General features: G+C 39.0%; 3 protein-coding genes across 3 annotated transcripts; 2 read left to right on the top strand and 1 right to left on the bottom strand.

Moving 5' to 3' along the window:
* ca4b (carbonic anhydrase IV b) lies at positions 1 to 4735 on the top strand. The gene is made up of 8 exons (XM_072393095.1): positions 1 to 73; positions 468 to 512; positions 616 to 780; positions 1014 to 1159; positions 1252 to 1344; positions 1471 to 1537; positions 1752 to 1915; positions 4559 to 4735. Exons 1-8 carry the CDS (start codon positions 1 to 3, stop codon positions 4733 to 4735), a joined length of 930 nt encoding a protein of 309 aa, XP_072249196.1.
* A 3829-nt stretch (positions 4736 to 8564) lies between these two features.
* Positions 8565 to 10553, bottom strand: LOC140313697 (RIMS-binding protein 2). The gene is made up of 5 exons (XM_072391690.1): positions 10142 to 10553; positions 9656 to 9812; positions 9148 to 9269; positions 8977 to 9048; positions 8565 to 8895 (listed from the first exon to the last, which is right to left on the bottom strand). Exons 1-5 carry the CDS (start codon positions 10361 to 10363, stop codon positions 8830 to 8832), a joined length of 639 nt encoding a protein of 212 aa, XP_072247791.1. The 5' UTR covers positions 10364 to 10553; the 3' UTR covers positions 8565 to 8829.
* Positions 10554 to 14950: 4397 nt separating this feature from the next.
* On the top strand, positions 14951 to 21416 carry ywhag2 (3-monooxygenase/tryptophan 5-monooxygenase activation protein, gamma polypeptide 2). Its single transcript, XM_072392192.1, has 2 exons — positions 14951 to 15226; positions 18121 to 21416. Exons 1-2 carry the CDS (start codon positions 15140 to 15142, stop codon positions 18775 to 18777), a joined length of 744 nt encoding a protein of 247 aa, XP_072248293.1. The 5' UTR covers positions 14951 to 15139; the 3' UTR covers positions 18778 to 21416.
* Positions 21417 to 24264: the final 2848 nt, after the last annotated feature.

Here is a 24264-nt window from a genome sequence, read left to right as displayed (position 1 = left end):
ATGGTTATCTCTACAGAGATGGGAGTGTTTGCTGCATACGAGAAATCAGGAGTCACATCCCAAGGCATGCAGTGTGGGAGGGCTTGATAGGTGAGCCTACCTGTCCTTAACTTAAATCGTCCTTTAAAACCATTCAGTACCGGTAGAAACACAAACATAAAGTAGCTTCACAATGTTGCTTGTGCCTGTTTTATTTTTGTTCGCGTCATTCATGAAGATCATCTTAGCTACAGGTATGCTCTCGAAGGGTAACATCAAATTCTCTTTCGAATCTGTAAAATAAGACAAAATAAGACTTTTTAAGATTTATCAAAAAGTTGCAAAATATCAAAAGCTATTGAGGAAATAATAAAGGAAAATGAGCCAAAATGACTAATTTAATTTCTTTTGTTCTTCCTACTGTTCTTTACTTCTCACAGTTTTTTTTATTTTCTATTAAATGTTTTATTTGACACTTGTTGTTCTAGATTGGTGCTACCAGTCACAAGTTACCTGCAATGACACCTGCCTAGGTAAACTTTAAGACAGCCCCACTGACATGAACAGTTTCAATGAATGAAGACGAAAAAAATGTGTGTCTTTATCTATTATATCCTGAAAATAATATCTTCACAGGTCCAGTCGTATGGGGAGGGATCTCAGAAAACTGTGATGGCAGATTTCAGTCTCCAGTTAACATCATCACAAGGAAAATGTTACCAGATGGACGACTCACTCCCTTTCAATTGGTTGGCTATCAGGAAACGTTTCATGGTCACCTCATCAATAACGGCCACACAGGTGCATCTTAATAATAACTGTGGTTGTGTTTGAAAAAGAGGATTTGGTTAATGAGTCAATGGGCCTCTGAGGGAAGCGGCTGTAACACACTGATGATCCTCTCTGTTTGCCACTGTACTGGCAACTAAATAAGGAGCCTAATAATCGTCATCAGTGGGGCCATTTTATTTATAGACCATTTTAATTATATATATTTTTTTTCCCTGCATTGTCAAATGATTGTATTGTTGTAGTTCAGCTGGATTTGCCTCTCGGCATGGTGATAAGTGGAGGAAATCTTGCTGCACATTACAAGGCAATTGAACTTCACCTGCACTGGGGCAAAGATGGAGGACCAGGTTCTGAGCACACGATTGATGGAGAGACATTTGTCATGGAGGTAATGTATGTGATAATGGCGGCATAACTACACAATAACGGTTATCAAATACATGAAAACGGCACCTCAGAAACATTTGATGTCATCTGTAGATGCACATTGTCCACATCAAAGAAGAATATGGCTCTTTATCCCAGGCATTGAAGGACCGCACAGGTGTGGCTGTTCTTGGATTTTTCTTTGAGGTGATTTTGAAACTGTCTAAGATTTAAGCTTCTGCACCTGAACGAAATCATCTGCTTTATGTTGTCACAGTTTTTATAAATACATGATTGAGGTTTGCTAATTCGTACTTTATTCTTTCATTTCAGGAGTCCGAGTCAGCAAATAAGAAATATGCTCCTTTAATTGATGCTCTGAAGGATGTCACTCATTCCCGTAAGTCATATCAGACGTCTAGGAAAAAGAAAATGATCGTATCCTGGATACTTCAAATCTCTTTGTTTTCATGGTCCAGATTAAAGTGCAGTTGTCATAAGATAACACAGTGTCATAAAAAAAACCTCTGCTCTAATCGCAACAATAAATCGACCATACCAGTAAATAGATCTGTTGCCAGCTTTACTGTCTTGTTGATATTTCATGAAACCAGCAAGCAACACCACTCTGCGAGACGTATCCCTGGATATGTTGATTCCTCCTCAGAAGAATTTGACCAAGTACCTACGCTATGATGGTTCCCTCACTACACCGGACTGTGCTGAAGCTGTTGTCTGGAGTCTGTTTGAAAGCACTATTCCTCTGAGCAGGAAACAGGTGACTGTTTTCACATTATTCATCTATTTTGTTTTATTGACTGGTGTGTTGCACAGAAGTGTTTTGAGAAGAAGAAGGCAAATGAAAGGCAAATAAAATCATTCCATAAAACATATAATGAATTCATTAAATTAAAAGCGAAATGTGCAGATATAATACTTTCAGTTGCCATATGCACAGCTAAATAGAACTGTTTTTAGCCTGGATTTAAACATTGTCAGAGTTGAGGCCTGTCTCACATCTTCTGGAGGACTGTTCCAGAATTTAGGAGCACTAGACCATGAAGAGACTTGTACATGAGCAGAGCTGTTTTAAAGTCTATTCTCTGAATGACAGGAAGTCAGTGCAGAGACCTGACCACTGGACTAATATGGTCATATTTCCTGGTTTTAGTCAGGACACGAGAAGCAGCATTCTGGATGTTCTGCAGCTGTCTTACAGCCCGTTTAGAGAGATCAGTGAGCAGGCCATTACAGTAGTCTAACCTGCTGGAGACAAACACATGGATTAGTCTTTTCTAAGTCTGGTTTAGACACTATTCACAATAACTATTCTTAGGTTTTAGAGAGAGAGTCTCAAGGTGACACTTTCTCTTTGTTTCTATGAGCCACAGACAATGATTTCAGTTTTGTCTGAGTTTAGCTGGAGAAATTGTTTTGCATCCACACACTGACCTGTTCGATGCAGTGACACAATGTATCTGCAGGTCCATGTTCTCCTGCCGTCAATGACATGTAGATCTGAGTGTCATCTGTGTGGTTGTGGTAGGACAGATTATAGCTGTGTATTAACTGGCCTAATGGAAGCATGTACAGATTGAACAATTGGGGTCCCGGGATTGATCCCTGGGGCACCCCACAGGTCATAGCCATTTGGTTTGAAAGACAGTTACCAATTTCAACAAAATATTTCCTGTCCTCGAGATAGGAATGGAACCAGTTTAACACAAAGGTATATAAAAAAACTTTACAAGATGAATGATGATCAAAGGAAAAAAAAGAAAAACATCTCAAATATTTGCTCACTGCCTCGTTTCCATGTGATTGTTTGTTTTGTTCTTCTGTATCTTGTATTGAATATGGTCCTTTGTGTTCAACATAAGGAAATACATTTCCCTTTTGTGTATGGAAATGTCACGGTGGCAATCAGAGAGGCTAATTTTACCACAAACATTTTTTATTTTCTGTCCACTTTTCTGGAATTACTGCAGAAAAACATGACAAATTTTACAGGCAGAGAAGATTTTGCAAGCTTGCAGACTGGTCAGCCAAGTGCATGGTTAGTTTTGTGAAAATCCTTATTATATGATTATAAAAGATGTGTAAACCACTCTGTGCACCATTCCACAGGTTCCCATAATTTCAGCAGCAATGCGATTAAATTCAACAGCCATGCTTTTCTTTAGAAAACTTTAGTGTAGCAAAAAGTTGATCAAGCTTGTAGTTTGTTTGCCCATTCAGAAATGTGTTCATTTAGCATACTAACATTCACTTCGGTCTCTCTGTAATCATTGAAAAATGGAGAAAGTTTAAGGCAAATTTTGGAGGCAGAATTTCATACATGTAATCAGATAGTGAGTTTCCTATCGTAAAAACAGGCACAAACACATGGAAATTAGGCCATATTGGTTACTCACCCTCGACACGACCTATAGGAGCTTCGTTTAGTGTGTGAAAAAACATGTTGTCAACAGATGAACACTTTTTAAAGCTAGAATGCTGTTGTTGGTTGTGATTAAGAAAAACAGGACGAATTTGATTTTGAAACAACACAAAAAATAAGTAAACGGCTTTAAAGTTTCCAAACCCTCCACGCACCCCAACCTTCCCCTGTGGGAAACGCTGTGGCTCTAACTTTGTCATCCTACTTCTTTTTTATCATTTAGTTACTCAAACCTTGTGTGTATGTGTTCCCAGATCAGTTCGACATATCCACACAGCACATATTTCCACACATTGATAAAACACTGCACCTCACCACAATCACTGAATCAGCTGAAACCACGAGTGTGTTTTCAGCAAGATCCTGACCTCTGGTTTATTTATGCTAGCTTTACCTCAGTTTTCCGTTGGTAGTTGCCTTACCTGTTGTTAATCTCCTCATTACTCACTCAGAATGTATTCTCCTGGTTTTCCTTTGTTCCTTTGACAGATCCATCCATCCATTTTCTATACCCACTTAATCTGTCAGTCGGGTTGCGGGGGGGCTGGAGCCTATCCCAGCAGTCATTGGGCGAGACTTTGCAAGATCATTTTTTATATAATTTTCTTGTTGTTCCCCTGTCAGTTAGTCAGTCAGTCCACCCATTGTTTCCCTTCATTTCATGTTATTTATGTGTTTCTGTTAGGAGTTTGCTCATCCTGCCTCTGCAGTGCCTTTTGTTTTCTCAAAGCCACCATGACTTTCACTGCCTGTCTAACCTGCTCCTCCAGTAGTTCTCCATTTGGGTCCAACCACAAGGAAAAACCTATTACTACATCAACAAGTCATCCCTCCCATCCCTCCATCACATGCAATCAATCGATTGTTCACGAAAAACTTTTGTCTGGGGAAGCTTTCAGTAAACGATATGCATAATTACAATTTTCATTTCCATACCCAGCTCATTTTTACTTATCTGTTGTGATTCTCTCTTTGTTACAGCTGACTGCATTCTACCAGCTTCGGTTTTCTAATGGGAGAAAAATGGTGAAAACTTACAGACCAGTACAACCCTTGAATGGAAGACAAGTGTATTACTCTGAAGGTCACCAAGCTCTTGCTAGCTCTGTATTACTCATTATGTTGCTGCTGCTTTCCAGTGTACAAAACTTTGTTTGATACACTCATCTTAACTCCAATAAATAAAAACAGCTCTTTACTTATGATCGATACATACAAGAAATACAGCAAAATGTATATCTAAAAGTAAAACTTGGAGATCTACTAATCTTGTACTTGAAAGCACTGTACATTAAACATGTATTGAAGTTGCACATTTAACAGGTTACCTCAGAAAAGGTTTTACTCATTTCTACATCAGGTTCACTGATATTGATAAATCACTTTTTTAGACTTATAATTGCCAAATAACCATGTTGATTGACGTACATGTCTTGATTGGCTTGATTGCCATTCAATCCTCTAAATAAAGTCACATTTTCATGTTAAAGTTAACGTCAGAAATTATCTGTGGTCCATCTCAGCTGTTTGTGAATGATAATGCACTTAATGAACACAATTTTAGTATGACTGCTGTTTAAGAAAGAATACTATTTATGGATATATTTTTACAATATAAATGTTATAAAAATAAAACTACATGATATTTTTTTCCTTGGTGACTTTAATGCACTTAACATAGAGAACATATCACACGTTAAAAGTGAGACATTGTTTTATGAAAAATATTTAGTGGCAGCAACAGGTCTCAAAAAAGTTGGGACAATTCATGATTACCACTGCGTATCATCCCCTTTTTTTAACAACAGTCTGTAAACATCTGGGAGCTGAGGAGACCTGTTGTCGGGCCTTTGAGAGAGATATGTTGCCCCATTCTTGTCTGATATTGGATTTTAGCTGCTCAACAGTCAACTAACATATTAGTTTTCCACTTTGCCATTTTAAATTAGTTTTAGTCCAGAGAAGATGGCGATATTTCTGGATCATGCATGTATATGGCTTCTTCTCTGCATGATAGAGCTTTAACCTGTATTTGTGGGCGGCAGGGTCAACTGTCTTCACAAACAATGATTTCTGAAAGTGCTCCTCAACAGTAGCATTGTCATTTCAGGCTAAATTGAGGAAGAAATTCACTATTCACTTTATTTTAAGACAGTATCTTCTTTTGCATCCGCTAGATGGCAGCACCAAACAAGTCAGTTCAAGCTTAAAACTGTATACACAGTATTTCATGAAAGTCTAGAGAAATTTTATTTCCATCTTTTGGATTCCTGTGGAGGTTTAATCTCTCATTTCTGACCTGATAACAAACACAAAGCCATGAGGTGAAGAAAAAGCTGGAGGTTTTACAGGGCAAAAGCAGGCATGATGTCTTTTTGTGGGGCAAGTGCACTTATTCTTAGTAGATTCAGTTTCCTGCTGCTCGCCTGTGCATCAGTTTAGCATTCTTTATTCATTGCTGACCAAGGACATCAAAAATACATTTTCAAACTGTCTACTTTGTAAGAATAATTCTGAGATCAATTATCAAAGGTAAAATATAATTCAATCAATGCTCTGGAAGGATAATACCTTGGATATAATTAGATGTCACGATTGTTTCTGGCAACTGGACGCTATCTATGTCACCCTAAGTCGAGGAGGGGATCACTGTGGATATAATCCAATGTTGTACAAGAATAGACGTCTGATGCAAGCACGGCTCCTGGTGCAACAGTGCTTACATAATCTGCGGGATGCACAGTCATGCTTGCCTGCTAGAGGTTAATTCCTTATTCTTAAACTCAATCAGACACATCATCGTAAAAATACATGCAGTTTTGTGTGTGCACATACTCTTGGCTTTCAGTCAAATGAAACTCTTTATAAGTTCTTGCATTTACACAATCTTTGGCATTACAGTCCACTTCTTTTTTTCTGACAAGGACATCTTTTCTCGGTTTGAGCGTGCCGCCCTACCCCCACTTCCTCTTATTTCACTTGGTGTGACTCTGAGGTTTGGGTTGTCGTGACAACAGAGGACACAGGCCTTCTGTACTCTGTTTGCAAAGTTTCTGTTGTTGCAAGCATATTGCACATTGGCTGCTGGGATGGGGAAGCCTTGCACCACCATCCCCCACCCACACCTTGTCACATACATGCAGGCGCGAACGAGTTCTCAGAAACATCACTGATATATCAGCCTCTTCCTGTTATCTAAACACAAAGTTTTAGATCTGCACAGATAGATTGTTGCATCTTGAGGAGCACCACACTCCCTTTGCTTATATTTATGAGCTCAAAGATCTCACTCTTGAGCTCTTTCATACAATAAAAGATTATTTCAGTGATGCTTCATCAATAACTTGCAGTCATCAGTGCAGCATCAGTGAAGGGTTTTGAGATAACTTGTGAGCATCCACAAGAATAATTATTGAAACCATATATCTGCTTCAGGGCCCAACGTTATAAAGCAGGTGCCACCTCCTAACAGCATGTCCTTAAAAGGAATAAGATCACACTTAGCAGTCGTGATGCAGTGCGTCAGAGCTTCACGGGTCTAGGCTTTGAATTTGCATGTGTGGGTGTGAGTGTGTGTGTGTAAGTAATAATTCAACTAAGGGCACTTCTTAAAATTTAAGTTTGATAATTCAGAGGTGCTTCTATATCGTGAACCAGTTAACTGACTCTTTAGAGGGTAAAAGTTAAACATAAAACATATACAGCACTCAGAAATATAATGTAGGTAGGAAGGACCAGTTGATCTGCAGCAGAAACGGGTCCATATGTACAATCAATGTATAATAATCCATAGAATATATCAAAATCAGGTTCAAAATTTTACAATTGATTCTTTTGAATAAAAGGATGTGTTCACACACTTCAATACTCTTCCCACTGGTGTGTGTGTATGTGTGCGTGCATGTGGGTGCACGTCTGAACACACTCGTCTGCATGTCTGTTCTGTGTGTGTGCGACTGTATGAGCTTTTCCTGTGTTAACCACGTGGCTCAGACAGGGTTAATAAAAAGATCACGCTCACTTCTGGGTTTTCTCTCTTCTCTGGAGTCCAAAGGCTGGTAAGATCCTGATGACAATCTGATGACCGCTGCTTTTATTGTCGTCTGTTTCCACTCAAAATGCTCTGGTTCCAATTCTATGTCTGTGTCATTTAACATTATAGCCAGATGTTTTGGGTTGTTTTTATTTCTCAGCTATCAAATTAATGTGTTCAGTTGAACTGCGAATAACTGACCAGTTGCTTTGCAGTGTTTTCACGGGAGGAACGAGAAGCTACTGATGTACAGTGTTGTCACCCATAAAGTAGAAAGCACTACTAAACTTCATTACACAGTGTAGTGTTTCCTACTTTATGGATGAGTATACTGTTGGCTGCAGAGGAAACTAAAAAAGAAACCAACTGGACCACGTGAAAGTTTAACACCTTATTACTTTTGTTATTTAATGTTGCATTATATCTATTTATACATGTATCATAAATTGATAGAATATCCTGTCAAAGAGGAAAATAATCAATCAAGCTGCTTCAAAAAGTGGTGTGATCTGTGAAAGAAAGTAAGTAAGCACTGAGCAGGTTCCACAGTTTATTTTCAGTTTCTGCTTTAAAGCTTTGATGACAATCAGGACTAAGTGATCATTTTTGTACAAAGTTTTAGCTGTCACATTACTTTTTTAAATAGGAAAACGGCTGCAAAACTAAAAAAAATGTGTTTTCAAATGTTCAGTCACTGCATAAGAAATAAGCCTGTTGTAGGATATATGAATATTGTATAAGGCAAAAATGGACAAACTGTATTTATACGCTCTCGTCTGCGAGACTAAAAGTGTATTTCTTAAGGCTAAAATAATCTATCATCACGTGTTTTAATCTGTGAACGCCATTAAATACAGAAATTTAGCCAGAAAAATAAATATATAATTTTCTAGCAATGTTTTTTATTTTCTTAAAAAGATAAAATTCTTAATTTTCTTTTTATGCATGATTTGTAATTTTCACTGAATATTTTCAATAAAAGTATTGATCTGATGAATGGCCTGTTTGATGAGAGCTTTTTTTCACTTTGCAGAATTATTACTGACAAACACTTGGTTATTTACAAACTAAAGCAAATTTTGTATCTCACTATCATATGAAACTTTTTTAAAAAATATATTTTTGACACATGTCAACTATTTTATGGTAAAAGCTGATGATTTTTCACTTTGTCTGAGACTTGGCATTTGTAGCAAATGTGATAGAGCGGCAGGTTCCTCTAATTCCAGGGTAACGTCTGCAGAAAGTTTGATGGAACCAAACCTCGTCGTCCGTGAAGATCTCCCTATAAGTAGAATGAAAGTTAAGCTTGTGTGCAAATATCAATCAATAATCAGTAATTTGTAGTCTCTGCAGAGGTGCTCACATAGTAAAATCCATCTTGATCCATGTCCCCCAACACATAGATTATGTCTCCTGATCGAAAGCCGAGTTCAACCTGCAGGACAAAGGAAGTCACCTTCTTCTTGCAAAACTGTAGATTAGTCTCAATTTAGAAAGAAATATGGGGTTCATTTCATCCGTTTCTTGTACTCACTTCACTGTCCATATTGGGTGAACTTTCCCATGGGTCGTAGTCAAATAAGGCCACCATTCTTCGAACAACCACATCATCAAACATGCTGCCCGCTTCGCTCAGATCGGGCGTAAAAGATATACCTTTGTGGCAAAACACGCAAAGACACTTTAGAAATTCTGTTCTAAAAACAGATAGAGAGTAGGCATAAAGGTCAGGAACAACATCAATCCACAAACTCCAGCCACTCATCATTGGCTCTACATTTTTAGTGATACATTCAATAATTCTACTTGAATTGTTCCTATTTGTTGTGTAAACTATTTTAAACCTCCTGCCGACACCGCTCAATAAAAACAGCCTTGCAGATTATCTCTGAGCAACTGGAGACTGATTAGTTCAGCCTCATTAAACAGTTATGCCATCGTAATTGTTTAAGTAGACAGTTTTGTTTCTCTGTGTTTATCTTCTGTGTTTTATGCCAACCTTATTGTCCTACCAGTATTGTGTGGAAACAGAGCATGGATACCTGTCTGGTCTACAGGAAGAAATCCCTGCTGCATGAGTAGATGCTTCAGGTACTCGTCATCCACCGGGATTTCAGCCACCATGTTACTTGGCACATAACCGGAGAGACCACCAGACTCACCGTGATAGAAACCATCAGCGTCTTTGTCTCCAAACACCTGAACAGACAGTTAGTTTTATCACTTTATTGGAACTTTTGGACAAAAAGATGTGCGTGTGTTTGCATGTTGCAGAAGCAGCAGACAGATTCAGTGAAAAAGGCGGTAAATCACATCAATGAGCTGGAAACGGTAGCAGGAAATAAAGAGACAAGCTCGTGTCTTTGTACATGTTCAGCAGGCCTGAACCCTGCACAAACAGGAAACAACCACCGTGCTCTTTCAAAAAAGTTTTTCAGCTGATTAAATGAGGAAACACGCCATGTGTCTCAGAGAAGCACACAAAATGTGAACTTTTAATAGTTTTTTAAATGAAAAAGAGAATTTACCTTGATAATCTGGCCAGGCACAAAGGGCAGCTCCTCAGCAGCCGTCTCATAGTTGGGAGACATGGCAGCAGGGTTGTACGGGTAAAGTGCCACAAAAAGTCGAACGGTGGGAATGGACACCTGGCTCGCAGTCTCAAGTTCCCACTCCCTGAGATCCTCTGGCGTAGCAATCCTCACTTCATCTGGGTAAATCAAAACATCCAACTCGAGCCTTGTCTCCATTTACAGCAGAAAGAGCGCTCGACTGTCCACCTGGCAGACAGATGGCTGCTGTAGACAGCAGACCTCTCCTTACCATCATCCTAATTTGAGGTAACTAAGCTAAGCAGAAGGAGCAGTAATCCTCTTTGTAGCAAGTAGATAGATTCATGAGTTCAGCAAAGACTGAGCACTGTAAGACTGCAGCATGCAAATAAATGAGAGGGACATTTTAACAACACAGCATCAATTCATCATTTCATTTTGAAAGAGAAACACAAACAGACGTGTGGTGTCTGTTCTGTGAGCGTACTTAAAGAATATTATCATTATGATTCTATTTATAATAATTCTGTACCTTTAATTTGATCCAGACTGGGCCTACTTTTCAATCTACTGTGCAACTTAAAAAATAAATTATAATGCAACCACACAATGCAATAAAAAGTTCATTAAAGCACAGATCAGTTTGATTCTGCAATACAAGAAATATTGTCTTTACACAGTATACAGGCAGTACAATAAGCCATATTAGGGCACTATCTTCTTAATTTTAGTCTCCTTTTCTTCCTCTTTCTCCTTACTTGGCATGACCCAGTTTGCATGTCAGTGAAAATCAGCATTTCCCGTGTTGACCTCTGCCCTGGTCACCAGGTCACAATCTGCCTAAGAGACTCATAGAGAAAAGAAAAGTTGGAGACCTGTGGAGGAAATACATCTAAACTATTGTCAGTCTAATATAAGCTGTTTCCATTTTTACTCCTCAAACCACCTGTTGGTGAAGGTTTTATTCAGGAGGTTCTGCTTCAGGTGTTGATGATATCTGTCTTTAACATTTTCTTTTTAACTTTGCTCTACAATTTTTTCTTGTGGACATGTGGAAAATCAGAATTTTTTTTTTAAATGCAGATTGGATGTTTTATTCAAAAGCACACATCACTCACCACACAAATCACACAATGGCTTTCTTTTATTATCTTTATTTAAATTTAATTTAATTGATTCAATGAACTTTTATGTTAAAGATGTTTTAGTGAATTTTTATGTCTCCTAGTGTAATTATCCGTTTAGATTGAATTCACTGATATCTTTTGTATTGCTTCATTATGGTTCATGTCTTTTTGATATACATTTTTTGTAGATCACATACTTCTCTATAGATGTATCACATCCCTGCTTGTTTTTCCCTGAGTTTTTCTTGTTTTAAATCCTGTCTTTCAGCCTGTCAATGTCTGCGGTGAGCAGCTCTGTGCAACTGTCTTTGCAGGATTAAATAAAGTTAAATTGAATTTTGCACCCCTTGTGTTTCGAGGGCTTGCACTGGGTCAGTGTCTTATAGTTTTACTCTTACACTCACGTCCTATGATTCCACAAAAAATACAAAGGCAAATATTTTGCCTCATTCACACGTGTCCACTGTGAGTCTCAATGTTGGCCAGAAGAGGGAGCTGTGAACAGCTCACGTTGCAGGACTTCAATCTACAGTGGAAGATGTACCAGACAAAAGCAATATACATTCAGTGTGACAAATACCTTGATGTTGGTTTGTGGTGCTGAACTTATAGATGATATGATAAGATAAAAGCTGCTGTCCTAGTAGAAATACAAGCGCCAAGTTTTTGAAAGAATACTTTATAGAGTAAAATGTTATCAAAATGTTACGAGAGTAGAGTGAATGTGTAAGAGGGTGACTTGTGACATCAGCGCTATAAGGGAGGATTCTCATTGACATGATGTTTTAACACTCAAAGGTGAGCAGCCTGATGCTTAGAATCAGTCATGTGTTCAGACCCATGAATAGTGAGCTGATTTGATTTGTTGGTGTGGAACTATTGTCAACTTTCCACTTCAAGCTAAGATGTCACTCCATTCAAATTAATGAGAAGCAAGACCATCTCAAGTTCCACTCAAAAAGGCCCCATCCAGGATTTGACCCAGGAACCTTCTTAGACTCAAGCGACAGTACCAACCACCTCACTCCCGTGGAGCACTTTAATAATAATATAAATAGATATAGAATAGGAAGTAAAAACTATGGTTGTATAAAAGTTATTCACATATGGTTGTGGTGTAAATCAGCTGAAATCAGAGAAAATGGTCAAATAAAATAGAAAATACAGAATAGTATCTACAGAGGCTAGAACCAGATGGCAGATTAACTGCAATTTATTGCGATAAATTGCTTGACGAAGAAAGCCAAGAGCAGCCTTGCCTGGGATTAATTATTGTCATGCTGTTGTATTAAGATCATTATTCTGTTATCTTGAGATAACAAAGCTTACTTACCTGATAACAAGTTAATTCATCTAATTTTCATAAGAAATCTGCCTTTTATTTTTCTCGTATTTACAGCATGTTATTAGCAGAAAACTAGTTTTGGTTTCATAACATTACAAGGTGATTTTGGTGAGCTTGAAAACAAATGCTTCTTTTGTTAAGACCTAATTCCACCATTGATCATCACTGTCATAACAGTTAGGAAGGATCTATAACACTAAGTCAAGGCATGCATGTGTGTGTGATGCTCTGAGTTTAGTAAATGTCTGCTCGGTGTGCATGATTAAGAGTTTCACCAACTCTACTTCAGACAATAGCTGTCCTTCAGGTGATGCCATGCACAGTTTGCAGTGACGGTGACGATTTTACAATCACTGAAGTAACATATTAACCTGTTATCTGGAGAAAACAAGCCCTGGTATCTTGACATAACGACATAAATGTATCCATAATCATGGAAAAACAATCCTTATTATCTTAAGATGGCATAATAGAAGCATTATTACCACAAAAAGAATTGAACTAGAGATAATGAGATTATTCATTTGTGATGATAAGAAAAAAACTTGCCTTGAGCCCAATCACAAGCTTTATCGGTATTTTTTTCTGCATTTTTCTGTATTTTTTTTCGGCCAATTAACTTGTCACAGTGATTATGTATGATAGTATTATGATTTTTATAATTTCATAAAATGTAAACAATCCTGACAGATAGATATTACCCATGTAAACAACTGGAAACACATAGCAGTATAATTGTTGCAATTTGACCGAGAATATGGCAGTATTCATGAAGAAATAACACAGAACTTTCCAGATTAAATGTGCCGGCATGGTGACACTTACATGGTGTGATCACGGTAAGTCAAATGTGCAGCTGTTTATAGCAGATGTTCACTCAATTTGCTGATCTGCTTCACAGGCACCTTAAGCATTAGCTAACTTTAGCTTCCTGATGTTAGCTACCGTAGCACTGTTTCTTGTGTAATGTTTGCAGTGGTTTTTCATTGTTTGGTAATATTCCACAGCATCAAACATTATGTGCACAAACCAAGCATTATTTCAATTATCCATGTATCTATTCTAATTCTGCTGAGTATAGCTGTTTCCTGTTGTCCACCAGCATGCTTGATGTTCCTGGCAACAGCAGTTTCTGTCTGTTCAAACATGCTTATTTTACAATGATGTTAGACTCTCAGAGTACATTACGTGCTGAACTTGAACCTCAGCTATAATCCTGTGAATGTCAGTTTATCTTGGATATTTGTCTGGGTCCACTCAGATTGTACAGGTGGTCCAGGCCACTGTTTTGGCCCAGCCCTTGGGGCCTTCACCTCACAAGAACTGGGAGTTGTTGGCCAGAGTGTGACGAATGTGTCAGTTCTAAACCCGAAGTTTACACATCTGCTCAAATTTCCCTGCTGACAAAATTCGAATCCTAGAATGTTCTAGGAATATTGCTTGTTGTTGTTGCGGGAATGTTTCCTGTTTTGGTTCACCAGGAAAATTATTCTGACGTCAATGTAACATTAGTTTTTAGTTGCATATTTTGATTCCTCCAACATTGCGTGAACATCTATAATATGGGAACCTTTGGGCAACTTTTACAGAATTGTGCAACTCCAACAATTTAGCCAGTCAACATTGTAGGAATGTTATCATATCATTTTATTCAGAAATGACAAAATATAACAAATTAGGAAAATTGTGTAAAGAGTGTAATATCCAACAAACAAAAAAAGGATGTTTGCGAGGCAGGATTTGCTATTTCAACTATTCTCAACTTCCCACCCTTGCAAAGAGAAGCGACAGACCCGAAATTTAATTTAGCAACACTCCATTGAAAGTAAATGAAAAGTGAGACTGTTTACATATGAAATCTTTATGTGTAAATCCTGCCTGAGCACACATTGATGTGAGGCTGACCTTCCTCTGTACATTTTTTTAGGGAGCAACCAGTGTGTGTAAAGGTCTCATCAAAGCTTTTAGTTTCCTAAATGTTTAGGGAAGATTATGCTACTGCATAATTTATTGCTCTCCAAACGTAATTTTATGGTTCTTGTCAATAAAATCTCGGCAGAGCCACATCCTAATGTTAGTTGAAAGTTCTATGGTTGCTGAGATACAGGGACCCCTAAGGACTCAATTTCCCAAAAGGCCTTTAGCCTGTTGCTCCCGTCAATCCCCACAGGCCTGGCCCTCTGGTTTCCATGTAGGGAGTGTTACATCATTGGCATAGACACCCACCTTCTCGAGTGATGACGCAGCCCATGGAGAGTGTGAGAGGAGGAGGAAGAGGAGGAAGAGGAGGAGGAGGAGAAGGAGGAGGGGGGAGGGAGGAAGGGAGGGAGAGAGAAGAGGAGAGGGTGTCCCGTCTGAGCGGAGCTCAGACAGACAGCAGGGAACAGCTGCAGCATTAGGTTCGCATAGGATTTCACTGCATTGCGATTTAAAATATCAGTCATTTCATCCGCAAAACCGACGTAGATCAGCTCGACCAAGCAACCAAATATCAATAAGAAAATGGTCGATCGCGAGCAGCTGGTGCAGAAAGCCAGGCTGGCTGAACAGGCTGAGAGATATGATGATATGGCAGCTGCTATGAAATCGGTAAGTCCACTCAAAGAAGGTAATAATCATGACTTGTAGGTGTCTGTGAATAATGTTGTAGAGCTGCTTCATTGCGTAAAGGCTCGTCCTACAATCTCGACTGTGTTGGCTGTAAATCTGCGCTCATACTGGCTCGATATTAACCGCAATACAACCAGGTGCCAATGTAAAATTATTTTTAATGTCTTTATGGTGTTGTCCACAGTTCATTACACACAGAGTTCACAGCCCCTTTTTTTATGAGCCGAGTCCAAATCGTCCGGTCTTTGGGCGGTGCCTTTCTCTTGGCTGTACCGTTCAGTGAGAGGATACAATGAAATGCACACAGGCCCGACTTCATCTGTCAGCTAATAAGAGCATCGCATCTTACAACGGTCCTGCTCTGTTGCATTAACTGCATTTTCCCCATTGTACCACCCCACCTCCCCTTCCTCCATTATGCTGAATTTATAAGAACCTCTGCTGCTGGGAGCCATGTGAGGCTGCTCGGAAAAAGCCCACCAACTGCTGCTGCCTCCACCTCCTCTTTTTCTCTTTGCCACAAAAATGATAAAGACAATGAATTATCCACAACTGCTCATCTTAATACTAGTAAACGAAGCTGAGAGGCATTATCTGAGCATGATTGCCTCAGAAAAATGCTCCAATAAGAAATGCCCTTTTCTTTAAACCATGTAGGAGGCAGTAGAATCTCTCTAGAATATTCTTTGTCATACTGCAGTGAGTCAATTTGAGGATATTTAATTCCATGCGGTTCTTTGCTGCCATCTTCTTCACCGGATCCGTCATGTGTCATTTTGTCTTTACGTGTGCATGTGCTGTTTGTGTGTCAGGGCTGACATCCAGCAGCAATTTAAAGTAATTTTGGGTTAATGACCCTGACTAAATGGTGCAATATTTGATGTGAAGAGGATGACATGGCTGGCCTGCCTCACATTAGCTTTCTCAGCTCTTATTGACCGCTGGTGAGGACAGTCTTTGTCTGCTTTTTCTTCCTCTTTTTTTTCCTCCGCCTCTGGCCCCTTAAGAAATTGTGAGACTGGATATACCAGTGGGTTAAAAAAAAAAACTGCTGTGTCACATCAGCTCATACTGGAACCATCAGCATCCTGGGAATCTTTTGCCAAGCCTGCGTGAGCTCACACCCAGATAGAAAATCACTGTTTTAAAGGAGGAACATTTTGTCTTTGGATCCTCGGGGGAGACGGAGCGAGCTCTCGTGGATCGTTTGTCATCGAGGGTTTCTGGTTGCAGGAGGTGGGATGGTGCGCCAGCTGGGAGGGATTCCTTTTCCTTTAAAAAATTTGCCATGTCAGTGCAGTCCAAACTGGGCCCTTTTGCAGGGGTGTGTACACTCATTCTATAATCTAAGGGAATCCCTTACGATTGCAGCCAGAAATGACAGACGAGAGGCTGTCACCTTCATTTTCCTAATGAAAAATGTATGTGGAGATGCTAGTGCTGTTCTTAATGATGATTAATTTAAGAAACGCCCATCACAAGTTCCCAGAAACCATGGTAACAAGTTGACCAACTATTCAAAACCAAAAAAAACTTTACTTTATATCACCAGAGATAGCTTGAGAGGCCGACATCAGTGAATATTTGCTGAAACATAATAATTAAAATGACTGATCTCTTGTTTCTCTAATGTTTTGAACAATTTCAGTGAATCCCAACAATTTTCTCAATAGGATCTTCCTCATGTGACTGTAAATGACACACAGTTGATGCCTGTTTTCAGTTGGAATCACTGGGTGTGAGTTTTTTGGCTGGCACTGCGAAGGCCACTACATATATTGTCCAACCCTCTCTATCCACTCGCCATGATGTCATTTACACAATCTTTGTGCTCCTCTGACGGAGGATGTTGGCACTTTCAGAAGGAGCTTTTCAGAAATTAACCATTCAATAAATCTGTTTAAAGCCTCAGTGAAAGGTTCTACTGAACCTAAACTTGATTTTTCCTTTGGGGTATTGATCTGAACTAAACCATTTCCCTACACAGGGTGATTTTCCAGTCAACTAACCCTGAGTAATACAGTCTTTTTATAGACACAGAGTCTCCTTAATGACCACACAGCTATCATCATGATCTGTTCACATCTAAATTTAACAGTCCAGCTCAGAGTGATGTCACAGTGTGGTCCTTTAAACAGGTAAAAAGGTCAGATTGAGCTAGAGAGAAGGTCACTGGGACATGTGAACTGCCGCTGCAGTGATGGTTTTCATTTACATTGCAGCTGCTCCTGAGTGCGGGTGGGAATATTTTAGCCCTCTCCATCCCTCCTTTCTCAAACCTCCCACCCCACCCGCTGCTGCCAACTATCTTGAATATCATTTCTCACTAACTAGCATTAGTTGCACACGTGGCAGCTGGAGCTATTGGTGCAATAAATGAATGGATTGCCATGGAAACTGGGAATTGCACATGACAAGTGAAATATTGCTCATCCCCTTTCCGATGGATGACGCTGTTTGAGGAGATTATTTAATGAAAAAGGATAGTGTAGTGCCAAAAATTAGTACTGCAGCTAATGTTTATTTTCATCATCTAATGATCTCTCCATTCTCTTTGATTATTTGACTCATATAGTTTGTAAAGTTCTAGAGAAATTACTCTTAAGTCTTTTCTCATGGGATGAAATGCTTTTATTAAAATCCGGAGGAGAGAAAAGATAGGAAAAAAGAAAGCAGTAGATGAAAATAGGAATCTGCAGTTTGCTTTTTCCCCTGAAGGAATTGTTCTAAAGTTAAAGGTTTCTGATTTATAAAGATACAAAAAAAAAGAAAAAAAGATGTAGGCAGATTTTCTGTGTCTTGTATTCCTTTGTCTAGTCTGTACAATCAGTGCGGCGCTTGGGATTTAACAGTCTGTGCTCTTCTTCTTCCAGGTAACAGAATTAAACGAGGCCCTGTCCAATGAGGAGAGGAACCTCTTGTCTGTTGCCTACAAGAACGTGGTGGGCGCCCGTCGCTCCTCCTGGAGGGTGATCTCCAGCATTGAGCAGAAGACCTCTGCCGATGGCAATGAGAAGAAGATTGAGATGGTGAGGGCCTATCGGGAGAAGATTGAGAAGGAGCTGGAGGCTGTGTGCCAGGACGTGCTCAACCTCCTGGACAACTTCCTGATCAAGAACTGCAGTGAAACGCAGCACGAGAGCAAGGTGTTCTACCTGAAGATGAAGGGCGACTACTACCGGTACCTGGCCGAGGTGGCTACTGGGGAAAAGAGGGCCACTGTGGTGGAGTCGTCGGAGAAGGCCTACAATGAGGCTCACGAGATCAGCAAAGAGCACATGCAGCCCACCCACCCCATCCGCCTGGGCTTAGCCCTCAACTACTCTGTGTTTTACTACGAGATCCAGAACGCCCCGGAGCAGGCCTGTCATCTGGCCAAGACCGCCTTCGATGACGCCATCGCCGAGCTCGACACCCTCAACGAGGACTCCTACAAAGACTCCACTCTCATCATGCAGCTGCTCCGAGACAACTTGACACTGTGGACAAGTGACCAGCAGGATGACGAGGGAGGGGAGGGCAACAATTAAAGAGAAGCCACACTTCGAAAATAAAAAAAATTATGAAGGGCCGGTGGACTTTGGCAGCCGCTTTTGCCGCTGATACTACCGCAGCAGCAGTTCTTTATTTTTCCATGTGTTAAAAGAAAAGAATCAAAAGAGAGGTGAGAGTGGAGGTTAAATCTTAGTTTTAATATATATAGAAATATATATACAGTTGAAAGGGGCCTCCGTCTTCTTGATTTTCTCTTTGACATTTGCCAAAACCACTGATATGTCAGTCAGTCAGCCTGAAGTGGTTGTTGTTGGATTGAAATGGCAGCCTCACACAGGCATAGGAACTGATCTTGTTCTGTCAGGATAAGCTGCTTACTTAGGTTTTTGCGTGATAGAGATGCATTTGAGTCACTTGAGAGAGAAAATGCTTGAATGGGAATGCCTCACAAAACTAGTTTGCATTGGTTCCAGTAATAGCCTATATATCAGAGAGGGCCGTGAAAGCCATTAATGTTATACTCACACTAACAAAAGAGAAAGTATTAAACCAGTAACTGCCCCCCCTCCCCCCACATTTCCCAATTTTAGAGGTAAAATTACACAGGAGTGAAAAAACAAGGACCGGATGGACTAATTTAATTCCCCTCCCTCTGTCTAATGTGTATTTGGCATCTCGCAGATCATATGTCACTGGAACCATCGAATCTTTTGGAAGTGAAGAATACTAAAGGCAGAGACTTAAAAATAAATTAAAAAATGACAAAAAAAAGAAAAGAAATAAAATAAAAGCAGCTTCAGAGTTTGTGGTTTACTTATGTGTTTGTTTTATTAAATGCACTTGCCTACTATACTGTTTCTTCAGTGTAAGATGATGACAACAATAATATCGATTATTCAATATTGTGCATGCTGGTGATGTATTTATATACAGTAGCTTGACTTTATTAACTTATACTGTGGGTGTTAAGTATTCATATGAATGAGAAAAACCGGCTTTGTCTGATGTTGATTTATAATTTCTAATTTATTTAATTTTGTTATGGTTTTTAAGTTGCTATACCAAAATGGTGATCGTAAAAATTGACCTGTAATGGGCCTTGCTATAGTAACATGCAATATGTGTATTTTCATTTGTTAATGAAAGAAAAAAAAAAGGAAGATTTAAAAAACAAACAAAAAAAAAAAAACACCAGTGCTCACTTAATCTTACCAGCTGGTGTTTGTCACATTGAAATATGATTATGATATAGTTTGTTCTTTGAACAGTATTTAAGTACTTTTTTCTGTCATGCTATCCAGTTTTAATAATGGTGAAGTTTCCAGGGTCAGTGTTTTCTGTTTTGAATTCACAAACATGGACCATATTTTATTTCTGACAGTATACATTTATTTTGTTTGTTTTTATACCTTTTAGCTGTTCCTGAGTGACAAAATATCTTGAATGTGAGTCATTATGTAGCAGTTGCACAAGAACCGAAATAATAGCTATGATAATAAAAAAGAATATGACTAAATTATACATGCACCGTTTCCGTGGTGGTCTAATGTATTGTTGTACTGTCACCCATGAGTGTATTTGGTTTTAAGGAAAACCACTTCATAGAACATTTTTAAGGCTTTGTTTGAGTACAATGCGTGCTTTCTTTTTGTGCCTGTATTATTTTATGCCTCTTTTGAGAGTCAATCTTTAACAGACAAAAAAAACAATTGATCTGCCAGTATTTTAGGTTCCTGCTAGCATGTGGGCAACATGTAATAATTTCCGTTCAATGGTTCCTCACTTTTCTGTGTGTCTGCTGTCTGTACAGCACAATGATATGAATATTCAACACCAGTGCACACCACTACAGTCACAGGGGGAGCATAGATAATTAAATTAAGTTTATGACTGGTGAGTAACAAACCTTCAACACTAGGAAGCTGCTTTACAGCACAGAAAGCTGCTTTATGGATTTATCGTCGTTATGCTGCTACTTCTACAAATTATTGATATATTCATATTATTTTTACTAATAAATAGCAGTTTGGGAGCTTTCATTTTTGATTTCAGATGTGATGGCTTAAGAGAGAAACCAAAAGCCTTAAGGTCAGTCCCACAACCTTGCTCATGTATGCCAATTATCAATTATGTCACCATCATGAGTCAGCCTCCATGAGCTCACAGTATGTCACAGCTGCTTTTGATTTATTTTTAACATTGTGAAGAGCTGATGGCCTCAAAGACTCGCCGGACAAACTAATGCTCACACAGCTTATGGATATTATTTTACTTTAACTTTCAAGTCAAATGAGTTAAGAATGAGTTGAGGTTTTATCGCTTTCTTTTTGTTTGGATGTTTTTGAAAAGTCACACTAGGGGACTTTCACTCATTGCCAAGAATACACACACTGTGTTCCTTTCTGATTCATTTGTATTATTTTTCTCTGTGGTTTGTGTTTTTACTTTTAAATTTTCATTGTTTTGGATGTTGAGCCTTGTTTCTGTGACACGACAACATGCAAATACAAGCTTTGAGATAAAAAAAAAAAAAGCAAAAAAGATCTGAATCTGGATCTGAATGTTGAATTTGATCAGAGAGGATTTGACCTAATGGAAATTTGCAAGCGAACTGTATGCTCTGGGGAATTTTTGGTTGCTATCTGTTGCCCATTAAAGTTACTTGTTTATCGTATTTTTCTATATTTTCATTTTTGTCTGTTATCTTGTCATGCAGTGTCATATCACAATAAACACAACTCATTTCTTTTTATTCTACAAGTTTAAATATTTCTGACAAGCTGATATAGGAGTCAGTAAGACCTTATGTAATCCTTTGTGGATCAAATAAGGTGTGTGTGTGTGTGTGTGTGTGTGTGGTGTTTGCATCCATATCTCGGTGTGTACTGTACGTATAGGATGTCTCTGCACTGCTGCATGTGTGGAGCGTCTGTGGGTGACCATGTAAGATGGAGTCTGTGTGAGCTGCAGTGCAGAGACACTGCCAGCTCACTCAGCTACTACAGGATGTCTAACACAATGCTCTTTCTAAGACCACCTTGATAATTAGTATCTAAAATCGGGCATAGATAACAGAATATTTCAGAATATATCAACAGAATATAATAGATTTTATAATCACAGCACTTAAACAACATCCACCATGTCGTAATCTCTGGAGAGTCAGCATATCCTCAGTTTATAAATGAACCTGCCCATTGTGATTTTACATGCAAAGATCAAGCTTATCTGAACTAATATTCAAATCTGTGTATTTCAAACTGGGAGTTGCACCCCTGCACTGATTGATGAGCTGAAGTGGCAAGCTGTTGGATCCCCCACCCTCAGACTGCAGCCTTATGCTGCATCTTGCTGCACTGAACCTTTCATAAGATGAAATTCTGTGCTTTGAAAGGTTCTCCTCGCCAACCAATTGCTGACAGGCTCACTCTCCACAGCCACCAATCCCTATCCTGTTGCTAGGCCTATAATAAGTATCCCACCATCAGCCCAGATCCATGCTGCACTGCTCAGACACCTATTGCATCCTGTGAAAAAAAATGAAAGCTCAAAGCGCACAGGAGGTATCAGGATTCAGCTCCATCCTATCTTCACGTTGGTGTTTTAATGCACTGCAACACTTTCAGGCACACTGGCATCATGGTTACTGGGGAATTCTGGTGACATTATACATCTCAAAACACGCCTACTGATGGATGTGTAATTGAATCTCCAGCTGCTACAAATCAAATTTAGAGGCAAATTGTTTCAAATTAGTGTAAAACTAAATTGACATTTGTAATGGAATAGTATAGTTTACAATGTTCCCTGTACATCAAACATCCATGCTGTATACATTTTATACAATTAAAATGTTTGTTTTTTTCAATGTAATCTACATACATCCCAAGAGAAGAAGATTTTTTAAAAGGGTTTCATCGAAAGGAAACAGAAAACTGTTTAGCTCTGTTTCACTTCCATCTGCACAGTCTGTTATCACATGAAGGGAGTCCAGGATGACAAAGCACAAGTTATCCTTGAGGCATGTCACCAGCAGTCAAGTGCACTCTAAATCACTGGCTTCAGTTCCTCGCTAGCATCAGTGGATGGCCACTGCATCTTTGTTGCAAAGCTTCTGGGGATATACAAAAATGAATATCTTTGATGATGTAAACAAAACACAGTTTCCACAGTGTATTTTTTATGTAATCTTCATCCTCTGTGCTCTCTCCAGGTGCATCTCTGTAGTACTTCATGCTACCAGAACCACTGCCTGTGAGTTGAGACAAAGTCATCCCTTGTCAGATATGAAGTTGATGCGGAAGTGATTTAAAATACGATACCACTGACAGCTGCAAGGAGTTGGTTAAAAAAATATTTGGCTCCACGAGTCTCACATTCAAAAACCATAAACTTTTCTCATGAAATGCTAAGTCTGTAAATTATTCCAAAAGTCATTATGGTGTCATAAGCTAAATTAATTGCCTGTCCTCTCCAACATTATGATATTGGTTTTCCTTCCATAGTTAAATACATATAAATCTAGAGCCCATGTGGTGAAAAGAAAAATGTTATTGGATGAACACAAGTTTCTAATTTGTTTCTGAGATGTGGCAGTGAGTTTGTAAAGTGTCACGGACCGTGAGGACAGAGGACACAGGACACAGGTGCAGGGTCATTTCAAAGTCAGACTGTTTATTTGCAATAAACAAGTCAAGGATCTCCAAAACAGACAAACTATGAAAGATTATAATTAAACTCTACGCACTCAACTAAAGAGGCTGAACAAACAAACGCTCTCGAAAATGGAGGCACTATGAAACTTTACAGAAAACATAAAATCGCTCCACGAAGGAAGGTATTATGAAACTTAACTCTTAATACTAGGCTCACCTTTAACGGCGGCACAAAACTCTCTATAAACGAAATACAAAATCTCTCCAGTGGCGGAGGGACTATGAAACTCTTAACGATAACTGAAACGCAACTCTCCTCTAACGGAGGTTCTATGAAACATTGACAAAAACAAAACAAAAAAATCACTCCTGAATGGAGGAAAAAAACAGGCTATGAAAACTTACCGTGACTAAACTATGGCTATGGAATAAATTACAAACAAGGATAGCACTGTAGGGGGATCGCTCAACTACAGGCTCGAGGATTCAAGGCTATGGATTCTGTGGTTCAAGACGCTAGAGTGAGGAACGTAGCAAGTTACACACACAGGCACAAGACGAGAGACGCAGACTATTTGAACACATGAGGAGCCATGGGGAACAGGTGGAAACACTTTGGAATCAGAGAAGACAATCAGACGCTTGACACAAGAGGAAGAGCAAGATACCTGAAACGAGAGGGGCAGTTAGTATTTCAAAATAAAACAGGAAATGACGAGACAAGACATGAATCAAAACATAAAACGTGACAGTAAAGTGTGGCAATTACATGATTAAGTTTTGGTTATGCATTAGTATAGATGCCACACAGTTTGGAACACAAGCATATTACTTACATTTAGCAAGATGTTTGATCTTTCAGGTATA

Source organism: Leuresthes tenuis, unplaced genomic scaffold (genome assembly GCF_036924035.1).
Source record: "Leuresthes tenuis unplaced genomic scaffold, fLeuTen1.0.hap1 SCAF_9, whole genome shotgun sequence".
Classification (NCBI taxonomy): domain Eukaryota; kingdom Metazoa; phylum Chordata; class Actinopteri; order Atheriniformes; family Atherinopsidae; genus Leuresthes; species Leuresthes tenuis.
This window is presented reverse-complemented; position numbering and strand designations above follow the sequence as displayed.

Bases quoted from the DNA above. Each gene is read 5' to 3' on its own strand.
- ca4b (XM_072393095.1), top strand. From the start codon at position 1: ATGGTTATCTCTACAGAGATGGGAGTGTTTGCTGCATACGAGAAATCA. The intron at 74-467 runs GTGGGAGGGCTT...TTGTTGTTCTAG, and splicing joins CACATCCCAAGGCATGCAGT to ATTGGTGCTACCAGTCACAA. The intron at 1,160-1,251 runs GTAATGTATGTG...TGTCATCTGTAG, and splicing joins GAGAGACATTTGTCATGGAG to ATGCACATTGTCCACATCAA.
- LOC140313697 (XM_072391690.1), bottom strand. From the start codon at position 10,363: ATGGAGACAAGGCTCGAGTTGGATGTTTTGATTTACCCAGATGAAGTG. The intron at 9,049-9,147 runs GTGAGTACAAGA...TTTGTCCTGCAG, and splicing joins CACCCAATATGGACAGTGAA to GTTGAACTCGGCTTTCGATC. The intron at 8,896-8,976 runs GTGAGCACCTCT...TTCTACTTATAG, and splicing joins ATCAAGATGGATTTTACTAT to GGAGATCTTCACGGACGACG.
- ywhag2 (XM_072392192.1), top strand. From the start codon at position 15,140: ATGGTCGATCGCGAGCAGCTGGTGCAGAAAGCCAGGCTGGCTGAACAG. The intron at 15,227-18,120 runs GTAAGTCCACTC...TTCTTCTTCCAG, and splicing joins TGGCAGCTGCTATGAAATCG to GTAACAGAATTAAACGAGGC.